The following is a 21,278-nucleotide window of genomic DNA, read 5'->3' as shown; positions in this document are numbered from 1 at the left end:
TTTTTAAATGAACTGCATAAGTACAATACCTTAAACAAGAGTAGAAACACGTATACAAAATAACTTTAAATTAGTATTAATATACTACCTTCCAGTAAATGATAAAAGGCATCTGTAACCCAACAAGTAACCAAAGACCACTCACCCACCTCCAACAGCTGGAATGTGGGCATCATCTTCTCTAGACTGTGTCCTGCTGTCTGCAGGCAAAGGAATTTTTAGGGGTCTCTGAGAAAATTTGAGATAATGGCCAAGTACTGCAAGACTATCTATAACCTTCTTTGTTAAATATCACTTGTCAAGTTTCAGGTGGTCTCCCTTGTTCAGACCTGATCCATATTATTCCTGAAGGAATCCATAGCTTCTTTTCTCCTGTGGGAACAAAACCAAAAGCTCTTCTCCAAAACATTTTTAATCTTGACTGAAAAATACATTTTTGACTTCTTTTTTAAAGTTAAGCTAGCTCTAAAGTATCTAGGTAGGGTCAGTTTTCCCAGGCTTGGTCACAAGCCCATAACTGCCAGCAGCTCTCTTTTACTTATTAGCCATCAAAAAATTCAGAATCAACACAATACTATATAGGATCCAGATTCCCCGTGTATTTCCCATCTTTATGTGACTTTTTTCTTTTCTATTACTTTTACTCTCTCTTTAAAGATTTTATTTTTTTAACTATTTCTTATTCTGTGATTGTCTGTAGACTGCACACATTGTAAAACGCATTGGGATATGTTTAGAGTTTTCTTATTTCCATCAGGAATTCTTTTACTGCATATCTCTAGTTTTTTGCCCATGTGTGAACAAATTTTCAACTGCTAAGCTATAGCTGAGTCCTCCTCATGGCTCTAGTGGCTACCTCTGCCCCAATTACTAGTGAAAGCCAAGCCTAAGGCTTTCAGCCTGGTCAGAGATGCATAACCAGGAACCAAATTCAATATCCGGGAGTTCTAGAATGGCAATGCATGCAGCAAATGTTGTTTTACTAATTTTGTTGTTGCTGTTGTTGCTATTTACCATAAACAAAAGTGCTTACCTGCTCTGCTGTACAGCAGAACTTCTTAAAAGAGTTGTATCTTGTTTTTTTGTTTGTTTGTTTGTTTTTGTTTTCACGCTTTCTCAGGCCCTATGGAAATTTGAGTCCCAAGTTGTAACAAAATGTTATTGGTTGTATTTTTTTTCTTCTTTTTACTCTTTTGGCTCTTTGAGTTAGGCCCACCACTCAACTCCCAAATAAATCACAGGGACAAGACTTACTATTACTTATAAATGCCAGGGCGTAGTTCGGCTTGTTTCTAGTCCGTCGCTCTTAAATTATCCTACTTATATTTTGCCTTTGGGCTTCTATCTTTCTCTATTTCTGCATACCAGCTTTTTACTTCTTTCTTCATGACTTGCTGTGTAGCTGAGTGGCAGGCCCCTGGAGTCTTCCTCTTTCACTTTCTCCATAAACTTCTCTTCCCAGATTTCTCCTTCTATTTATTCTCCCGTGTTGTCATGGGGCCACATATCCTTTCTCCTGTCTACCTATTAGCCATTCACCTCTTTATTAGACCAACCAGGTATTTTAGACAGGCAAATGGACACAACTTCACAGAGTTAAACAAAAGCAACTTAAGAAATGCAAATGTAAGTTGCCTGACTTCTGCATTTTCTGTACTTTCTGTATTAACTTAAGGCAGTTTGGCCCAGAAGACCAATTTGTTCAAGATTTTGCTCTTGACAATGGTAGCTTTAAAGCAAGGCTCACACTACCAGGACCATGAAAGTATCACACTGTATTTTCCCTCCCCACATCCTGAGTGTTATGATCACAGCACTAGAGGGACCCTGGATGGTCCCATGGTGGGTGAGGACCACAGGCAGGAGACAAAGATGCCGTACAGACACAGCTTGAGTATGAAGTTTATTAAGATAAAGGGAACAAGGAAGAGAAGAAAGAATAGGGAAGGGAGACAGAAAGAGAGAGAAAGAAAGAAAAGAGAAAAAAGATAGAAAGAGGGAGACAGAAAGTTGCTGCCTGAGAAAAATGGCAGAAAGGAAGAGAGGGAATAGGCAGGGCATGTCCCTTAAAGGGACAGGATACTTTTTGCATGCAGGCATGATGTAGGGAACAAAGTGGGATGCACTAGGTCAGGTTCCCAAGGGGGCAGGGCCAAGGTGTGTCTGGATATTAACATTCCTCCCTCCTTTTTTTAAATTAAAAAGTGAGGAATTATGCTTGGCAGTTTAAAGGAATGAGTGTGCCGAGTTCTCGAGACTGCTTTCTGCTGATTGGGGGTGTTGATCATCTTCGGGGGAACCAAAGAAAGCTGGGGTGCTGCCATGTCCTTGGGCAGCTAGTTGCTTCACTAGTGTCTAGATTCTGTGGTACTGTCTGGTGTCTCATGGACCTGGTGAGGTTCTGGCAGTGCAGAGGACAAGGCTAAATTTAGGAAAACCTTTTTTTCCTTAGGTCCTTGTGATTGAGGGGGAGGGAGTCAGGACTGGGAAATGTGGGGAGGCTTGGAATCTTAGGGCCTGGTAATTGAGGGATGGGTGCTTGTGATCTGTTCAAGGTGAATCCTCAAAGTCGACTACCTAGAATTTGCAAGAATTCTTTGAGTTTGTGAAAACAAAAGTTTTGGACACATTAGTATTTGTTATGATTGTTCCTCACTTTAAGAGACAAGCCACACCCATCCCTGTGGCCCCTCTCTTCCTCTCCCCATCTTGACTCTCTCTCTCTCTGTTCCCTTTGGCCCTGTGAGTTCTCCTTCTTCCCCCTTCTTCTCTCTCTCTCTCTCTTTGTCCTCTTTTTCTCATCCCTTTCTCTCTCTCTCTCTCCTCTCTTCCCCCACTTCTCCCCTTTTTCCTTCCCATTTTATAACTCAACTAATAAATATCCAGTTCTATTCTGTACGATGTGTCTGTGCCTCCTGTGCACCACCTGCCCACATGCCGCTCATCTCTGGGAACTTGAGACCAGCCTGCCACCACATGGGGCTGGCAGCTCTCCAGGTCAGGGAACTTCACTGTTGCCAGGACCAGCCCACCGCTGCATAGCCACTCTGCCTGGCACTGGAGGCTCCCAGGGCCCACTGCCTGCTGCCACATGACCCACTACCACCATTTGGGGGCCTACAGCATTTCTGCTGCTTACTGTCACTGGGGATCTTGCAGCATTTCTAAAAAAATCATAACATTGGTGCCGTGACTTGGATAGGGGCTGCTGCCCGAAACTCCTTTCCCAGGGTCAGGATCCTGAACCAGGGATTTTTTTTCTACTCTCACTACCGGCTTCCTGGCTTCAATCAGTGAGTCTCCCTCATTCTGCTATGGTTGATTCCCTTAACTGGAATCATGTTTGGACTGACCTGGGTTCAGTCATCCTGCGTTAACACTGTACACTCCCCGTACAGTGCATTCGACTGGGGACCCAGGGTCCCTCAGTTTCTTCATCTTTTTTTCATTTCTTCTCTTTTCATTTTTCTTCCCTCGTCATAAAATGCTGCTCGGAGTAGCGCCATGTCTCTCTGGTTTCTGAGTCACCCGACCAGATCCAGTTAGGCCATAACACCCACTCGCGGTCAGAGGATGTTAGTCCAAGAGTCCTGGATGTTTACGCTGATTTGCACCCCGCCTATACGGGAAGACATTCCCTTATAGACTTTGAGGTGCTGCTGTTTCGCGGGTTTTCACAATTTTGGTTGTGGATAGCAACTACCCATGGCGGCCTCCCGTCTTTTTTTTAAATTCCAGCCAGCTTTTTAAATTCTAGCCATGGCATTGTGCAGTTTTTTCAGTTCTAGGCTTTTACTCCCCTCTGTGGATTGTGGTGTGGCATGGCGGCTCAGTGACAGGGCAGATCACGCCTTTAGGTTTCTCTTATTAAGCTTAAAAATCCTTACATCTCAAAAATTGTGGCTTTTTTTCATACAACAGGTGGCTGCCACCATTTTGAATAGGGTCAGGTGACTTCGCCACCATCTTGGCTGAGGGTCAGGTCAGGTGACCAAGTTCCACCATCTTTACTGAGTATTACCTGCCTGGTTCCCCAGTGTTAACTTTGTTACATGGGTGATCTTACTGCCATCTTCACTGAAAGCCAGGTCAGGTAACCAAGTTCCTCCATCTTTATTGAAGTATACCCTGCCTTATCCCCCAGTTTTCATTAAATTCCTCTTTTTGACTCTGTTACATGTATTTTGCGCAGTGGCAAGCTGTGTGTAATAATTGTTCATTACATCTCATTGCAGACTACAAAATCAATAAGTCTCATGTTTTAAACTCGTATGTACTTTTAAAATGCCTTATATTTAATCCAACCCTCATTTAAAATATATTAAACTGTTCTCTACTATTGTTAGTTCTGTCATTAACCTTATAGTGCAAGCAGTTTTTTTTTTCTTCTTTCTGCCTTTTTATGAGTGTAAATCTTAACTGTTAAGAACCAGTACGGTTAAGCTCAGACCCATCTCTCCAGATAGATTCTATACTGTAGTTATACCTAATAAACAGCCCTCAACTGCTCAGAGATCTGGGAAATGTGATATTTAAATATTTAATTATTAAAAAACTTTTCATAACAAAAATAGACAGGTTGGCTCCTAGCAGCAGCACTCTGCTTCCTCCAAAGAAGACAGAAGACAAACGGGCACACAACAGTGTCCATTGCAGGGCCTGACAGGCTTCAGAAGATCATGTGGATTAGGAGTTTGTAAAAAGACCAGCCTACCTTGCCCTGGGAAATGAGGCAGTAAATTCCTCAGTGTCCTGTTGTCCATGATCTGAAGAGGTTTACAGCAACTGAAGTGAAAGGCAGTTTTGGTCAGTGGCTAGCACTGCCACTTCTGAAACAAGTTACAGGTATAAGCTCTTCTGTGTCCATCTGCATTTTGTGGAGGAAATGGGGTTGATGCCAGGAGCCAACCTGTCTTTCTACTACAAAAAAGGCTTTTGAATTAAATATTTAAATGCCATATTCCCCAGATCTCTGAGCACGTGAGGACTGTCTTTTGGATACATATGAGGTATGAGTAAAATGACATTAGTGAAGGATCTGCCTGAAGAGCTGTATCCAAGCTGAGAGGTTGTGAAGGATTGTTTTACTGAGAGTCCTCCAGCTTGACTGTTACTGGCATTGACTTAGCAGGACAGGGGCCAAGAACACAGAGTGAAGGCATGAAGATGAAAGGGGAATTAGCCAAAAAGGTGCAAAGCTGAAAGCACAAAGCCCAAAGGGCAGGAGCCTGAAAGGACCCATAGGTCAGAGAAGTTAAGACATGGCTCAGTGAGGGTGGAGCTAGGGTACTAGGCCTGAAAGCATTGCTCCTGGGAAATGCCAGAGGAAATTGTCAGTGACAGGGACTAGCTGTAGCTCTGCAGGAGGTGGCTGGGGGGAGGGGAACTCATCAATTGTAGAGGGAGTTTTGTGGACTATCTCAGTGGGTGGGGAGTTGGGAAGTGGACTGTCTGTCTGGGCCCAAGATCCTTGCAGGTGGAAAGGAACAAGGAGAAAGCCTCTTTGAGTCAGGCATTAATGTTGTGATTACACAGGAGAGAGAGAACTTTACAACAAGTGGGTCCAAAACATGGTGGTGGGAGAGAAATATGGCATGCAGGCAAGGCTTAAAAGAGGAGTTTATTGAGAGAAGGGTAAAGGGGTAGGGGAGGGAAAGAGAAAGACAGAGAGAAAGAGAAAGAAGAAGGTGAGGTGGTGGGGGGAAGATAGGGAGTGGGCAGAGTTTGTCTCTTAAAGGGACCTTTGTCCCTTCGTACATACTTAGTGACATAGCAGTAGTAGGACCCTGGACTAGCCAAAGTACTGCGTGGGTGCATCCTGCCAGCATAAAGTCTGAATGCTAATATTCCAATCTTTTTCTTATTATAAATGTGGGACAACTAAAGGGGATGGCAGGTAGGACAGGGATAGAGGTACTGGGTTCTCAACACTGCTTCTTGCTGATATGTGGGAGCTGAAACCTTGGGGGACATGCAAAATTTAGTCCATGTATAGCCCTGTGTTATGTTTTCATTCAACTCTGGTGAATAAACACTTGGAGTCCAACATTTCCTGAAACAGGTAATACAAGGACACTTCCCTGACTCTGTCCCAATGCAATCCCTCATTTCTATCATTTGCTTTCTGTCTTTAGGTGTTCAGGAGACTTTTCTGCAATCTGTCCACCTACACCCTGATTTGCGGCATGTTGTTGGGCACAGATCAAGGTAAAGTAAATATTATGGAATTGAGGGTTCTGAGAGATATACAGAAACTCTAATACAGAAAATTCTAATCACATTCTTATAGAATGCAGGACCATCAGCAATGGAAGCAGCAATGGCCATCCTCTTTTGTTATTAAGCTTAGCTTTTACAATGGTTAATGATTAAATCCTTTTGATGGGGAGCTTCGGATTAGGGTAAGCGAAAGCCAGTTTGACTTGGAAGTCCAGCTGGAAAGTACACTATGACTGTTTGTGAAAACTTTCATCCTTAGATATAATGGACTTTTCACTTCATTGCCTTCTCCATTTCTCATGTTTCCCGTCTTTGTACAAGAATCAGGTAACTCTATTTTTTTGTTTCTTCAGATTTTTTTCTATAAGTCAGTGTTAAATACACACTAGTTTCCAGGACATTTCTTTTATACCAAGAGGTAACCAAAAATGTTTGATAACTTTTGTGTGTTAATCATACACCTATATAATTGTACAGCTAGCAAAACATTTAATATGAACATATTTGAAACAATGACTAAAAAATGAGATAAAGGTGAGAATAAAAACAAACATAGTGTTTCTGAGGTATGTACAACTTTCTCAAACTATAGTTTTATATATTTCTGTTTATGTAATAAAAATTGAAGACCAGCTGGATGCAAAGGATCTCTTCAAAAATCTGTCATTTCCTTTTAATTATGCCTCTATTCACAGTCAAATAGCACACACACCTTTTAATGTTGAGACTGACTTCTTTTGAGGCTCTTCTTGGTCATAAAGACTTTTTGAGTATGTGGGCAAGCCTATACGTAATTTGTTTCATATCTTTGTCTATCGTTACAAGCTAGTCTAATTTAAGAATCAGAAAGTAGTTCTGGCTATGAAGGAAAAGAGAACCTGGGAGCAAATGACAGTATAGGGGCTGTGGTGGAATCAGTGAATGGGCAACTTGGTTGTTACTTTTTTTGTTTATTGCTACTTTAGGTTTTCACATGTAGTGTTCAGTCCTTCCCGGAAGGCAGGGACAACCTACCTTTGGAAACAAAAATGTTTGTGGTGACTTTTAACTGTCAGATGACCATTTTTTTTTCCCAACACTGTGAGTCAGGTAATGTCAAGCCTGTTTCTGAGATGGAAATGCTGAGGTGCAGGAAGGGCAAATATTGCTAGAAGACCACAGTCCTGTGAACCATCCGAAGCTTTGGCACAGAACTGACTGATGAACACAGTGTTTCTCTAAACTGTAAGCTTGCCTCAGGTGTTGACACTAAGAGAGACTTACATAGATCTAATCCACAATGGATTAGAAAAAGATAAGATCTCCTGAGTAAATTGGGAGCATGGGGACCTTGGGGGAGAATTGAAGGGGGGGGCACGTAGGGAGGGGAGCAGAGAAAAATGTAGAGCTTAATAAAAATTAAAAAAAAAATCCAAAAAACAGCCAAACAAACAAACAAAAAAGGTGAGAATGTAGGCAAGCATACTGCTTCTGAGGTATGTATAACTTGCTCAAACTACAGTTTCTTATAAGTTTGTTTTATATAAATATAAGGATAGCAGACCAGCTAGAAGCAAAAGATCTCTTCACAATATCTCTTATTTCCTTTGAATTGTGCCCGTGTTTACAGTCAAATAGCATACACACATTTTGTGATTGAGAGTTACTTCTTTGGAGGCTCTTGTGTGTTGTTGTTGGGTTTTGTTTTGTTTTGTTTTGTTTTGTTTTTGAGACAGGGTTTCACTGTGTATATCCTTGACTGTCCTGGAACTCCCACTGTAGACTAGACTGACCTTGAACTCACAGACATTTGCCTGTTTTTCTTTCCTGAGTGTTGATATTAAAGGACTGTGTCACTACTGTCCAATTTGAGTCTTTTCTTGACCACTAACACTTTTTTATTGTATTGATAAGCCTATAAATAATTTGCTTCATGGATTTGTCTATCCTTATAAGCTAATCTAAGAATTCAATAAATATTGTGTTATTTTAACTGCTCATTTCAAGTGATTGACTTAATAGCATTTAATCTATTAGCTTTTTTCAGGTTAAGGCAATAACCAGTGTTTTCAGAATTCAAGTGAGGGGTCTAGAGAGCTGACTCTGTAGGTAAGAGTTGAAAGAATGCCATACTCTGTTGGAGGCTCCAAGTTCTGTTTCAAGCACCTACATTTTGAGGTGCACAAACATCTGTAAATTCAGCTGTAGGGCATCCTATGGGCTTATTTTATCTGTTGTTGACATAAAAATAGATAAAAGATGATCACTTATGTATTCAGTTGTTTCTGATTCCATCATATTGGTAGAATTTATTTACATTTTTAGAGAAAATGTAGTTTATTTAACCTCATTGTTGAATGAATTCCTTTGTGCAGTACTCTAACTTTTTTATGCAATCTATTCTTTTTAATATAGTATTTTATTAATTATTTGAAATTTTCATATGATAAATTTTGATCACATTTATCCCCATTCCTCCTCTAACTCTTCTTGGTTTCACCTTGACCTCCTATCCCACCTTCATGTCCTTTCTAAAAACAGCCTGATACTGAGTCCAGTGTCTTCTGCCCCTATTATGATGAGTGTGGGCCTATGTACTGCAGTGAGACATAAAATATATTTTTGATTTGTATTTGTGTTTTGATCATGACAGATAGTGTTTCAATAAACAACTGTTCATATATTTGGAGTTTTGGAGAACACATACTCACACTATTAGATATGTGCTAGGAGTAAACTTCTGCTTGGAGAAAATGTTTACATTCTGTGATAAGATAAGCCAATGGGTTTCTACTGAGTACCCAGCAAAATGTATTGATAATGTACACAGGTTACATCTCCAGCCCTTTTCCTTTTTATTGAGGCACAGTCTCTACTGTGCATCATATTTTTTTTCTTGAATGCACAATCCTGCTTACTCAGTGTGGAGTGTGTTATCACACCCTACTTCATTTTCTGCTGAGTACAATAGTAAGAATAAAGTAAAATAAATAAGATAGTAAGAATAAAGCAGAGAGACAGTGATATGGAAATATGCCATGGAAGTATATTTCTATTAACATTGGACCTTATTTTCAAAGTCTTCACTGTGGGTAAAGCATAATGATTATGAGTGAGCTGTCCTAGGGATAAATGGGACCATCTTCTACAATTTTGACATGCCTGGAAAATGTTGAGCAAATTACTTGGCAGAAAATCCAAGACATTTTGTCACAAAATATTACTACTTACAGCCATAAATATGGAGAAAATATTCTTCCACCATATGTAAATAGGCTGTAGTGCAAGGTCCTGGAACTCAGTGTCTTCTTCATAACTCTCCAAAAAAAAAATGACATTTGAAGATGAAGCCTGCTGTATGTGTCTGTTTAATACCTTCCCATATGGCAGTCATATAAAACAAACCTGCCTTAGCATTCTAAGTAAGACCTTTCTCCAGGTCCCAAAATGGATGTAGACATAGTTGAGTTATAATATTTAAGAACCTTGTCCAGAGAAAGAAAGTTAGATAATAAAAAACTGACGTTAATGGATCCAGATTATTTAGACAGGAGAAAATCTTGGAGGCCATTGGAGATTGTGTTCTGAGGCAGGAATTTCTTCCACTTCACATGACATCCTTTCATTACACTGTACTGGATTCTATTAAGGAGAGAAGATCCAGGAAGAGCATCAGAATTTTGTCATTAAGGCAAGGAGAAGATTTGAGAAAAGAAAGAGATAACTAGAAGGACAAGGAAAGGTGAAGTCTAAGGGAATTAGGGTTTCCCAGCCTTCAAATAAGCAATACATCCCAGTACTAATAAGAATACCAGAGCTCTTTATTGTACTGCTGTAAGTGTGAAGTGTTAGGTGTTTATCATATAATTTATAGTTGCACAGAAACTTAGACAGCAGCCAGTGAACAGAGGAAATGATATTGGAATTTTTATAACATGTGAGGGAAGGTATCTAAGAGGAGTATGTTGTCAGCATTTATGTGTCTTTTAAAAATTGAGGGAAAGTCTTTCTTTAGCAGCAGAGGATTTGGTATGGCATACCTTTGTATTAATTTCATTTTCCTCTCCTCGCTTCAGTTGTTCCTGAATTAATAACTGAACTCCATACTGTTCCTGGCTCTGAAGATCTCCTTATTTTTCATTTGTTCAGCTGTGGAAAAGCCTGCTCCTGACATCTCCATTTACCCTACACAAGTCCTAGTGCTCACGCTAGAAGAGTACCCAAATGCCACAGTGACTATCACTAAATTATACAACTTCTCTTTGAAAACTGTGAGGTCCTTGGGCCTCCAGTACCTGGTTGTGACCCTCATATATGATGAGAAAATAGTTTATCTGCCAGTAAATCAAGAATATAAGTAGAATTGACTGCAAAATCAAAGGGGACAGTAAACACTGGGAAAATGACTTAGTTTGTAACATTCTTGACATATTTCTTTATGGCTTGGTCACATTAACCCAGGAACCAAAGAGGATTACTAACCATCAATGAATTCAGAACTTTTCTCATCTCATGTAGAATGTCTTCCTGTCAACACAACTCAAAAGTCTTTGTTTGTCTTTTGTTTCACAAATCATCTTCATCTTCAGAGCCCATATGTTTCTTCATATTACATATTTTCTAAGTTTATTTCCTCATAAGTTCTTGTCACTAGAGGTCACTTTAATATTATTTCTGCTTTTCATTGAACTATTTTTATATTAATGCTGTTTTTAAGGATTCTCAAAAAATATGACCGATGCATATTTGTGTGATGTTTGTATTTTAAAACTGAAGTTGACCAACTCCTTTTCCTGCACAATTTTTAAAAATCAAGAAACTGTATTATATGGCCTAAATACCAAAGTATATTCTATAAATCTCTTGGATGTGTTATCATGGTTAATTTTGATTTTTTTAATAAGTGCATATTTTAAAGAAGTAATTTATCAATTCAGTTAAAGTTCTGCCTTGCTTACTTTTGTGTTAAATGTCAGGGATGTGAATTCCTGATTTTTGTGAAAGTCCATGTGTAGTTTTTGTGCTTTATTGGAAATGCCTTCAGACAAGATTTTATACTTTTAGTGTCAAATTTTTCATGTTAAATCCTGTCTGCCTTCCTAAAACGGCTGTGTAGCATTTCAATGGAACATAATAGTAAAAAAAAAAAATGTACAGTCAAAGGCAGAACCTAGTGCCTTTCTTAAAGGCATGTACTTTCCTAAGAAGAAACTACTATGAAGAATTTTACTTTTCATTCCAGGGTAATAAGAAAACATCTTATAGAGTAAATTTGAATGTCAAGTTGTAATCAGTCACAAAACATTACAACTTAGAGACCTCAAGATGGCAAAACATGGTAGCCAGGGAAATAACATGTTCTGGTTTGTGCTTTTCAGGTACCATGAATTATTTTTTAAATTGGAAGATAATTGTAATTGTATTCATCATCCTCTTTTTCATTTTGTTTATCATCATTGTGCTGCTCTCCATATTATTTTCAAAAAGAAACGGTAAGTTATATGATAACTTGCTGTAATAGAGACATTAGGTACAGAAGAGCTAGTTGGAAATATTATTTTTAAAATTTCCAAGAAGCCTGGAAAAATCTATCATGAAGATGTTAGTGAAGGAAAACTCATTTTTCTATATGCTTTGTAGTTTCTGACATCAGAGAGTTATAAAGTAGAGAATTGCTGTAGGACAATGGTTTTACCCTATAAAGATTTGTTTCTTGTACTTGTTTAATAAAATGTTAATTGGCCAGTAGCCAGGCAGGAAGTATAGGCGTGACAACCAGGCAGGAAGTGGAGGCAGGACAATGAGAACAGGAGAATTCTGGGAGAGGAAAGTTTAGTCTGCAGTTGTCACCCAGACAGAGAAAAATCCAGACACAGAGCAAGCAAGATGTGACTGCCTTGCTGAGAAAGATACCAAACCACGTGGCTAACACAGACAAGTATTATGGGCTAATATAAGTTATAAGAGTTAATAAGAAGCCTGAGCTACTAGGCCAATCAGTTTATAATTAATGTAGACCTCTATGTGTTTCTATAATACTGAATGACTGAAGGACTGGGTGGGACAGAAACCTTTGTCAACAGAGCACTAGCAAACATTTATGTTTATGATGAATTAAATGTAAGGTTCTTTTCTGTTTTAAAAATGTAGTAGAATTGTTCATATTTATTTATGTATGTTGGTGTTTGCTTTTGTGTGTCTGGGCCCTACATTTGTGTCTGATGCCTGTGAAGGCCAGAATAGGGTGTTGAAACTCGAATTACAGGCATTTATGAAACCTCCAGATGGGTGCTGGGAGCTCAAGCAGGGCCATCTGAACAAACAATAAATGTTCTTAATTGCTGAGTCATCTCTTTAGTCCCACGTTAAGACTCTGATATGGTATTTCCCTCTGTATGCTGTTATTACCGTTGACAAATAAAGAACTGCTTTAGACTATGGCAGGGAAGTACAGAACTAGGCAGAGAAAGCTAGGCTGCATGCTGGGAGAAAGAAGGGTGGAGTCAGAGACAAGCCATGGAGCCCCTGGAGACAAACGCTGGGAGTTTTAACTGGTAAGCCACAGCCACATGGAGATACACAGATTAATAGAAATGAGTTAAATTAATATGTAAGAGTTAGCCAATAAGAAGCTAGAGCTAATGGGCCAAGCAGTGATTTAATGAATATAGTTTCTTTGTGATTATTTCGGGGCTGATTATCTGAGAACCAACAAGTGGCTTTCTCCAACAAAGCTCTTTATTGAGAACAGATTTTCACAGGAGACAGCAGAGGGCCCAGGACAGGTGGGATGGAGTACCTGAGTGCCACAAAAAGGCTTAGAATGAAAGCCTGAGATATGTGCATCTGAGGTAGAAGGTGAAACTGAGATCTTATTTTTAAGAGGTAATATAAGAAATATATCAAGCTCCCCTGGTGCAAAACAGTGCATGATGGGACGCTAAGGGGAATAAGAAAGAAAGTTCAGGCACTAAAAGTAAAAACTACAGACATAAATGGTACCATGTGATTTGATTTGCTCTAGACATTCTTGAAATTTAAAAATTAGTTGGGTGGTGTTGTTATTCTATACCATCTTAATCTGGAGAAATATATAATCCAAAACAGTGTGAGAGTATGATTTTATAATCTAAAAGGTTTTCTTACTGGGATGTGGAAGAGATGCCTTACAAAAGAATAATGAAGAAACATGTTGAAGAGAGTGCTATAGTCAGAAGACAAATGATAACTGTGTAGATCGGAAAATAAAGATGATCGGGGATTAAGATTATGTTTAGTATGGTAAGATTTTCTGAGTGACAGGTGAAGAAAGTGTAGAAGGAAAGACTTATCTATGCTTGATAATTTTATGTTACTCGACACAAACTAAAGTCACTTAGGAGAGGAGGGAACTTTATTTAAGAAGATGCCTCTTTAAGATCAGGCTTTAGGCAAGCTTGTAGGACATTCTCTTAATTAGTGATTAATGGGAGAGGGCTCACTGCTAGATATATGTATATAAAACACAGTCTCTCTGATCAACCACTCCTTATCCCTTCTACCCTGTACTAACTCACTCTACTATTGACCTCTCCTCATCCTCCTACCCTCTACTAAATGAGCTTCTAGTGACTACCACTCTACTCAATGGTATGATTTTTAAAAATTCTTTATCTAGATAAAATCACATAGTATCTGTCTTCTTGTACCTGGATTATTTTACTTGACATGGATACACCTCAAGTTCCATCCATGTTATTGCAAATGACAGGGTTTCTTTTTCATGGCCAAATAATATCACAAAGGTGAGTATAACTATTTCTAACTTCGTTCATCAGTTTTAGGCAGTGCTAGCTTTATTTCTCATCTCTTGTGATTGTGCTACAGAGAAGATGGAAGTGCAAATGTCTCAACATTTTTAACATATTTATTTCTTTTCTTTTAGATATAAACCCAGAAATAATATAGCTTGACTTCATAATATCTTTGTTTTTAACTTTTTGAGAAGACTTCATATGGTTTTTCATAATGGCCATAATAATTTATACTTTACCTACAGTATGCAAGGGTTTCCTTCTCCATATCTGCATATATTTTTCTTTGGTCTTTTTAATAGTAACTATTCTTTTGGGGTAAGGTGTTATCTTCTGATTGATTGTGTTGATAGCATTTTCCTGATAAATAGTGATATTAATTATAATTTTTAACTATTAGTCATGTAGTTTGCCTTCCTTGAAAAATGTCTTTAAAGGTTTATTGCCCAGAAAATCAAGTAGTTTATTTTTTTATTGAGTTCTTAAGTTCCTTATTTATCTACATATATACAACCTGTGTCAGGTAGTTTGCAAATATTTTCTTCTTTTTTGTACATGGTCTCTTTAATGCTATTGACTTTTTTTTGTTGTTGTTGTTGACAGGAAATGTTTTATTTTTATGTAATTTATTTGTGTATTTTGGTCTTGTTTCCTGATCATTTAGAATTTCATCTGAAATGACCTTGCCCATCTCACTTTCATAAGTATTTATCTATAGTTTTCTTACTATGGTTTCATAATTTCAAATCACTTATTTGAACTGTCCCTCTACTTTGATTTGGTTCTTGCAACTTGTGTGAGAGATTGCTCTAATTTTATCCCCTTACATATGAGTTGTCTAATTTCCCAAAATTATTTGCCACAACCTCTGCTCTTTACGTGTGTGTGTTCCTATCACCTTTGTTGTCAGTCAGTTCTCTGTAGATGTTTGGGTTTATCACAGTGTTTATATTGTGTGATACTGGTCTTTGAGTCTGTGACCATGCCGTTTTGAGTAACTAAAGCTCCATGGTATATTTTGAAGTCAGTGGGTGAAGAGCCTTCTGATTATTGATAAGGTTATACTAATCCAGGAAAATTTTGACTTCTTTAGCTGGTTCTGTGTAGAGTGTCATTGAAATTATATGAACTCTTTGGATCACTTTCAGTACTGCAGGTTTTCTGATAATTGGATTTCCCCATCTCTGAATATAGGGTACCTTTTCGTGTGTGTATTTTCCTGGATCTCTTTGACTGATGTTTTTTGATTTTTTTTTCACTATAGAGATCTTTGGCAAGGCTGATGGCCTTTTATGTGTTTTGTCTGACCTCATCTTTGTTATATGGTTAATCAAGTCTCTCCTTTTTAGGAAAGTTTACAGTTTTCTCTGTATGCAAGTGTTGTAAGTTTTGCTGAACTAATGTCTTGGTTCTTTTTATTTGTTCACTGTCATGAATGAGTCCTCATTTGTAAGTGAAATCTTGCTGGCTGTTAGTGGCAGGAAAATTCTTAAATATTTTAAGTTAACTTTGTTTGAAATCACCGGTAAACTACAGATTCAGTCTTTCAGTTGATTCTGATAGTCTCCAAGGACGTGGTCATTGCGCACAAATAATACTAATGTGGATTTTCTTTTCCAACTTTGTTATCTCACTTTTATACTGAATATGAGGTAAAACATTCTTTTATTTCTGAGTTTAAAAATAATATTTAAATATGCCATTTGATAAATGCTGGCTATTAAGGATATTATTGTGGGTAAGAAATATCTTATTATTCTGATTATGTTTTGAATTTTTGTCATGGAAAGGAGATTGAAGGTTTTGGAAATGATGTAGTAATTAAACTGCTTACCTTGAAAACTTGAGGACTTGAATTCTATCCCCGGAACCCAAATACAAATGCCAGGCATACTGGTGCAGTCTTTTCCTGAGCCAAGGAGTTCAGTCTGTTCACCACTATATAACCTTCATCCCTATGTTCCAACATCTTTGGTTCAATAAGGTATTGTGCATGCTAACAAAAGAGAAATGTATATACAAAAACTAGCCACAAACTCTTTATGTACAATTGTGTGTTGTTTGCAAGGTATGTTGTGACAATGGTGGCACAAAACTTGTGGGAGTAATGAACCAATTACTAATTTGACTTAAATTAGTCTCCAGGAGCCTTACGAGACACAACTTTGATAACCAAGAACCTGAGTCTATATAGCCCAGGAACCTAAAGGAAAACTAAATAATACTTGTCAAAAAATGGGGGAAATGTCATGAAAAAATGAATCCTGATGATATTCTGCTATTCTCATAGGTCAGCGCCTTGCTTGCCATCATCAGAAGAACTTATCCTGAAAGGTGGGAACAAATATAGAGATTCATAAACACACATTATCCGGACAGTGAGAGACTTTGGAACACTCAGCCATAAATGGAATACTTTGATCAATATGCCTCCCCTCCTGCCCCTGATACACACACTACCTCACAGCTCAAGGAAGCCTGCAGAAGAGGAAGCAGAAAGAACAAAAGAGCCAGAAGGAAAGAAGGACATCAAGCCTTCTAAATTAACATGAACAAAACTCACATGAATGCCCCACGCTACCGTCTCGCCAGCAAGAACCACGCGGAACACTAGGATCCTTCTGCAGAGAAGCTTTAATGCGTCTTGAGAGAGAGAGAGCATAAGCTAACATGGCGGGGACCCAGGATGAGGGGAATCCAGCCCTTATATATGAAACAGTCCTCGCTTCGGACGTGTCACCCATGGATTGGTCCGCTGTCTATTATCCCAGAAGATGCCTCGGGAGTAGGCGGGGACGCAGTAGTGGAAAGTTACCAAGTTCACCTGGCGGTGGAACCAGATGCCAGCGCCATCTTGTAATGGAGTATGTGGTTGCGGTCCTCTACATCTCCCCCTTTTTTTTACTTCTTTGCAGAAAGGCAACTCCCTCAGAAGGCAAAGATAGAGGTCACACTTCCCAAAGTGGAAACATTATAATGGGCTTGCATGAAATCTGTCCCTAGGTTCATGACATCTGGAACTTATCCGGCCTGCCCTCTGTCATTTTTCTGGGAAAGGGAATATGTGGCAGGAAACCCTTATGCAGGGCGACATATCTCTCAGAAAGGGCCATTCTCTGTGCGATGCTCTTTAGCTCGACAACCTTCAGGGCTAGCTAAGCCAAGCACTCCATCCTGTGCCATGGACCATTGTCCTAGGGGTGCAGGAGCTGGTTGGCATAAACCTTACTGCTTCAACATAGATAGCCATATATCAGTAGAGGTTCCCTGTTCTAGGGCAGCCAGCGCTTGTGCAAATAAGCATTCTGTCCCTACGACTTTGGGATTTGAGTCAGCAGACCATCCAGACGAGAAACACTATTCCACAGCATAGGGCTGCTCCAAACATTTCCATCCCCACCCATTCTTTGAAGTAGGAGATGAAGGACACGACCTAGGACTGGAATCCTTCGGCCAAGCTTATAAATCATCTCTAGGGAGGTAGGGGAGTCCCAGAGTCTTATTGGTTGTAAAAAACCAAGGAAACATCGCCATTCTATGGCTGACTGGTATCGGCTTTGGGAAGGCTGAGAGTATCTCCCATCGGTGCTCTGTCACAATCGCTGTCATCCATCCGCAAAATGGCAGGAGGAACAGAAGCCAAATCCTCAGGCGAGTCCACGTGTTGTGGGTCACTCTTCACCGTTCGGGTCAGTCTCTCTGGCACCCAGAATGGGCTTTCTTGATCCTGTGGGAACACACAAACAGCTCCCCTGGATCTCAATAGAATGGGATCTGGGCCTTTCCATTCATTAGAAAGCACATCTTTCCATTTAACCAAATCTTTGGGCTGCTGTGGATCTGAACAATGTCGTGTTGCAGCATTTTGGCCATTATCATCCAGATTTAAAAAATTTATAGTGAACAGAGCCATGGCAATGGCCACTCTTGGCATTGGGGGCAACTCTTTCAATATTCCTCCTTTCTGTTTAAGTAGATAAGATTTGAGTGTGCGATGTGCTCGTTTTATGATACCTTGCCCCTGGGGGTTATAAGGCAGGCCTGTAATGTAGGTGACCTGCATCTGTGCACAAAATTGTTTAAACTTTTGAGAAGTATAGGCAGGCCCATTATCCGTTTTTAAAGATGTGGGCTTGCCCCAAGCATTCCATGCCTCAAGGCAATGTTGAATGACATAAGAGGTTTTTTCTCCTGTAAGTGGTGTGGCATGAATAACGCCAGAGCATGTGTCAATTGACACATGCACATATTGAAGTTTTCCAAAGGCAGTGATATGAGTCATGTCCATCTGCCATATTTGCAGAGGCGTAATCCCTCTGGGGTTCATGCCAGTGTGTCTGATAGGAAGAAACTGGCAACAATTGTGACACTGGGTTACAATATCGCGAGCCTCTTTTCTGGTAAGTAAAAAATGTTTGCGCAGGGTTTCAGCTGTAACATGAAAATTATCATGAAAGGTTTTAGCGGTCTGCAATGGGGAGGCAAGAGCTACCGCAGCAAGCTGCGTAGCGCAATCAGCCAGGTCATTACCCAAGCTCATGGGGCCTGGGAACCCCGAATGTGCTCTTATGTGTGTGATAAAAAATGGAGCTTCCTATTTAGTAAACAGTTCTGTATCCTCTGGAAAAGAGCTGCCATTGTACTAGTAGGTTTTATAATTCCAGCGGCCTCTAATAATTTAACAGCGTTAACCACATAGGCAGAATCAGAAACAATATTAAGGGGACAATGAAATCCTTGAAGAACCTCTAAAACCATCATATATTCCATCACCTGGGGTGAGGTGGCAGAAAAGTTTTTTGTATATATTTTAGAACCCATAACATAGGCTCCCATACCATTTTTGGAGCCATCTGTATATACCGTCATCCTGTCTTTTAGCGGGGCAGAAGACATAACTCGGGGAATCATAATGGGATGACATGCAGCGAACTGCAGCAGAGGGTGTTTGGGATAATGATTATCAATTTTTCCTGAAAAGGTGGTAACCAAAATGACCCAATCGTCAGAGGCGGCGGCCAAAGTTTGTATCTGAAAGGAGGTATAGGGAACTATCATAACCGCTGGATGCTTATCAAAATGACTAACAGACATTTTAAGGCCTTTAAGGGCAATTTGAGCTATAGCGGCTGGATACCAATCAATACTTTTGTTAGGAGAAGCATGCGGATGGATCCACAGTAACGGTCCATCCTGCCATAACATAGCAGTGGGTACCTTTCTTGTTTTAAACACATATAGAACAAATGGTTGAGTTTCATCAATATGGCATAGCTGTGCCTCCTTAATGGACTCTTCCATTAGTAATAAGGCTGCTTCTGCTGCCGGCGTCAAGGCCCGAGGGGAGGTAATATGAGTATCCCCTTCCAAGATATCAAACAATGGCTTCAAATCAGCGGAGGGGGTTTTTAAAAATGGTCACAGCCAATTAATATCTCCTAACAACTTTTGGAAATCATTTAACGTTCGCAAATCGTTCCTATAAATTTTTATTTTTTGAGGTAGGATCTTTTCAGGGAGAACAGCAGAACCTAAAAATTGGCCAGTATCTGCAATCTGGACCTTGTCAGCGGCTATTTGAAGACCCCATAGCTGTAAACTTTTAACGAGCAACGGGTAGGCTTCCTTTCGGACCTGTAAGTCCTCATGACATATAAGTACATCATCCATGTAATGAACCATAAGCAAACGTGGAAAACGGTCACGAAGCGGTTTAAGAGCCTCCTGCACAAACATCTGACAGATTGTCGGACTATTGGGCATACCCTGGTGTAAGGAGCCGCCAGGATGTCGCCTTGGCGAGATAGTGCCAGCGGTCCTACAGCCTGGAGGTATACAAATCCTTTGATGCTGCCGTGCAGGCCAGTGTGCTTGGGGCCTTGTTTTGCATTTCAGAGACTTGGTTCCCTGACCTGTCCTGTGGCCTTGGGCCCTAGCAGAATGGCATCAACCAATCAGCATTCGAGCCTCTCACCCTAGAAAAGCAGCTGCCTTTGGGTTTTTTGCTCTCTCTCGTCATCCCTTTTCCCCATTCCCCTTTTCAATCGAGTGCTCCAATAAATTGTGATGGAGAAGGAATCTTGATTTTGTGATCGTTCCTTCTTGCTGGACAAGGAGTGCGTGTCGCACCCTCGGGCAAAGTTTTCCATTGAAAACGTTTATCAGGTTCTATACGATTAATTGAAGGAACAGTAAAAGCAAAGCGAGGCCTATCAACAGGATGCAATGGAATAGAAAAAAACAATCCTTAATATCTATTATTACCAGACTCCAATTTTTGGGCAAAGCTGAAAGCACTGGGAGTCCTCGCTGCACAGGCCCAAAGAGGTGCATTTGTTCATTAATGGCTCTCAAGTTATGCAGCAAGCGCCATCTTCCTCATTTCTTTCTAATGACAAAAATGGGTGTATTCCACGGAGAGGTGGATGGTTCTATGTGTCCCAGAACCAATCACTCATTAACTAGCTGATTCATTGCTTCCAGTTTTTCAGAGGTAAGTAGTCATTGAGGAACCAATACTGAGGTCTCTGTTTTCCATGGTATGGGCCGTGCTGCCCCAGTGGCGCCTAGGAAAAACCCAGGCCCTGTTTGTTGATATTAGGTTTAGGATTTATTGGCTTCCGTATTCCTTGCTTGGAGCGACCCAAGCCCTTTCCTGGCCTATGACCCATTCTTATCATTATATCTTGGGCCTGAGATGAATATGCATTAGATAAGGTCAATCCCGTACCCTGCATCACGTCTCTTCCCCATAAGTTGACTGGCAGGGGGAGGACATATGGTGTAAAATATCCTGACTGCCCTTCATCTGTTTTCCAGGTTAATCTGGCGGAGTTAATGGTGGGGTTTGCACTGTAGCCCAAGCCCTGTAGGGCATGAGACGACTCGGTAACGGGCCAGGACTGTGGCCACCAGCGCGATGAGATAATATTTTTGTCCGCGCCGGTGTCCAAAATGTCTTCGAAGCATTTACCATTGACCCAAAGGGGTAGTTTGGGTCGATCTTGAAGGCTAACAACCAAGTAGGCCGAATCCTGTTCTGCTGACCCCATTAATTTATTCTCCGGCCTCTGGTGGATGTCTGCCAGAAGAAGCAGTAATTGAGCTATCCTGTCTCCTTTACTGATGGAAAAAACTCCACTAGGGCAAGAGCATAGGGCTTGTATTTCAGCAGTGTGCTGACTATCAACAAAGCCTGGGTGGACAATCAGTCCCTGTAGGGTAAGCAAGCCACGCCCTAAAAGCAGGCCCACGCTTCCAGGGGGCAGGGGCTCAGGCAGCTGCACG

At 40.2% G+C, this 21,278-nt stretch overlaps 1 protein-coding gene and 1 pseudogene across 2 annotated transcripts in view; both read left to right on the top strand.

Annotated features, from left to right (window-relative positions):
* The window catches only part of LOC125413147 (OX-2 membrane glycoprotein-like), a 47,445-nt gene extending 27,376 nt beyond the window's left edge, over positions 1 to 20,069 (top strand). The window contains exons 5-7 of one of the 2 annotated variants that reach the window (XM_087900391.1): positions 6,135 to 6,207; positions 11,577 to 11,690; positions 16,282 to 20,069. In XM_087900391.1, coding sequence (XP_087756517.1) covers positions 6,135 to 6,207; positions 11,577 to 11,690; positions 16,282 to 16,351 — 257 coding nt within the window. In that variant the 3' untranslated portion in view covers positions 16,352 to 20,069. The remainder of the gene's footprint in view (positions 1 to 6,134; positions 6,208 to 11,576; positions 11,691 to 16,281) is intronic. The other variant, XM_087900407.1, reaches the window with a different exon arrangement.
* LOC148122969 (OX-2 membrane glycoprotein-like) lies at positions 6,484 to 10,885 on the top strand (annotated as a pseudogene).
* Positions 20,070 to 21,278: the final 1,209 nt, after the last annotated feature.

The sequence above is a fragment of the Myodes glareolus genome, chromosome 2 (assembly GCF_982192425.1).
Source record: "Myodes glareolus chromosome 2, mMyoGla1.1, whole genome shotgun sequence".
Taxonomy (NCBI): Eukaryota; Metazoa; Chordata; class Mammalia; order Rodentia; family Cricetidae; genus Myodes; species Myodes glareolus.
Note: the sequence above shows the minus strand (reverse complement) of the source record. Positions and strands in the feature narration are given on the sequence as shown.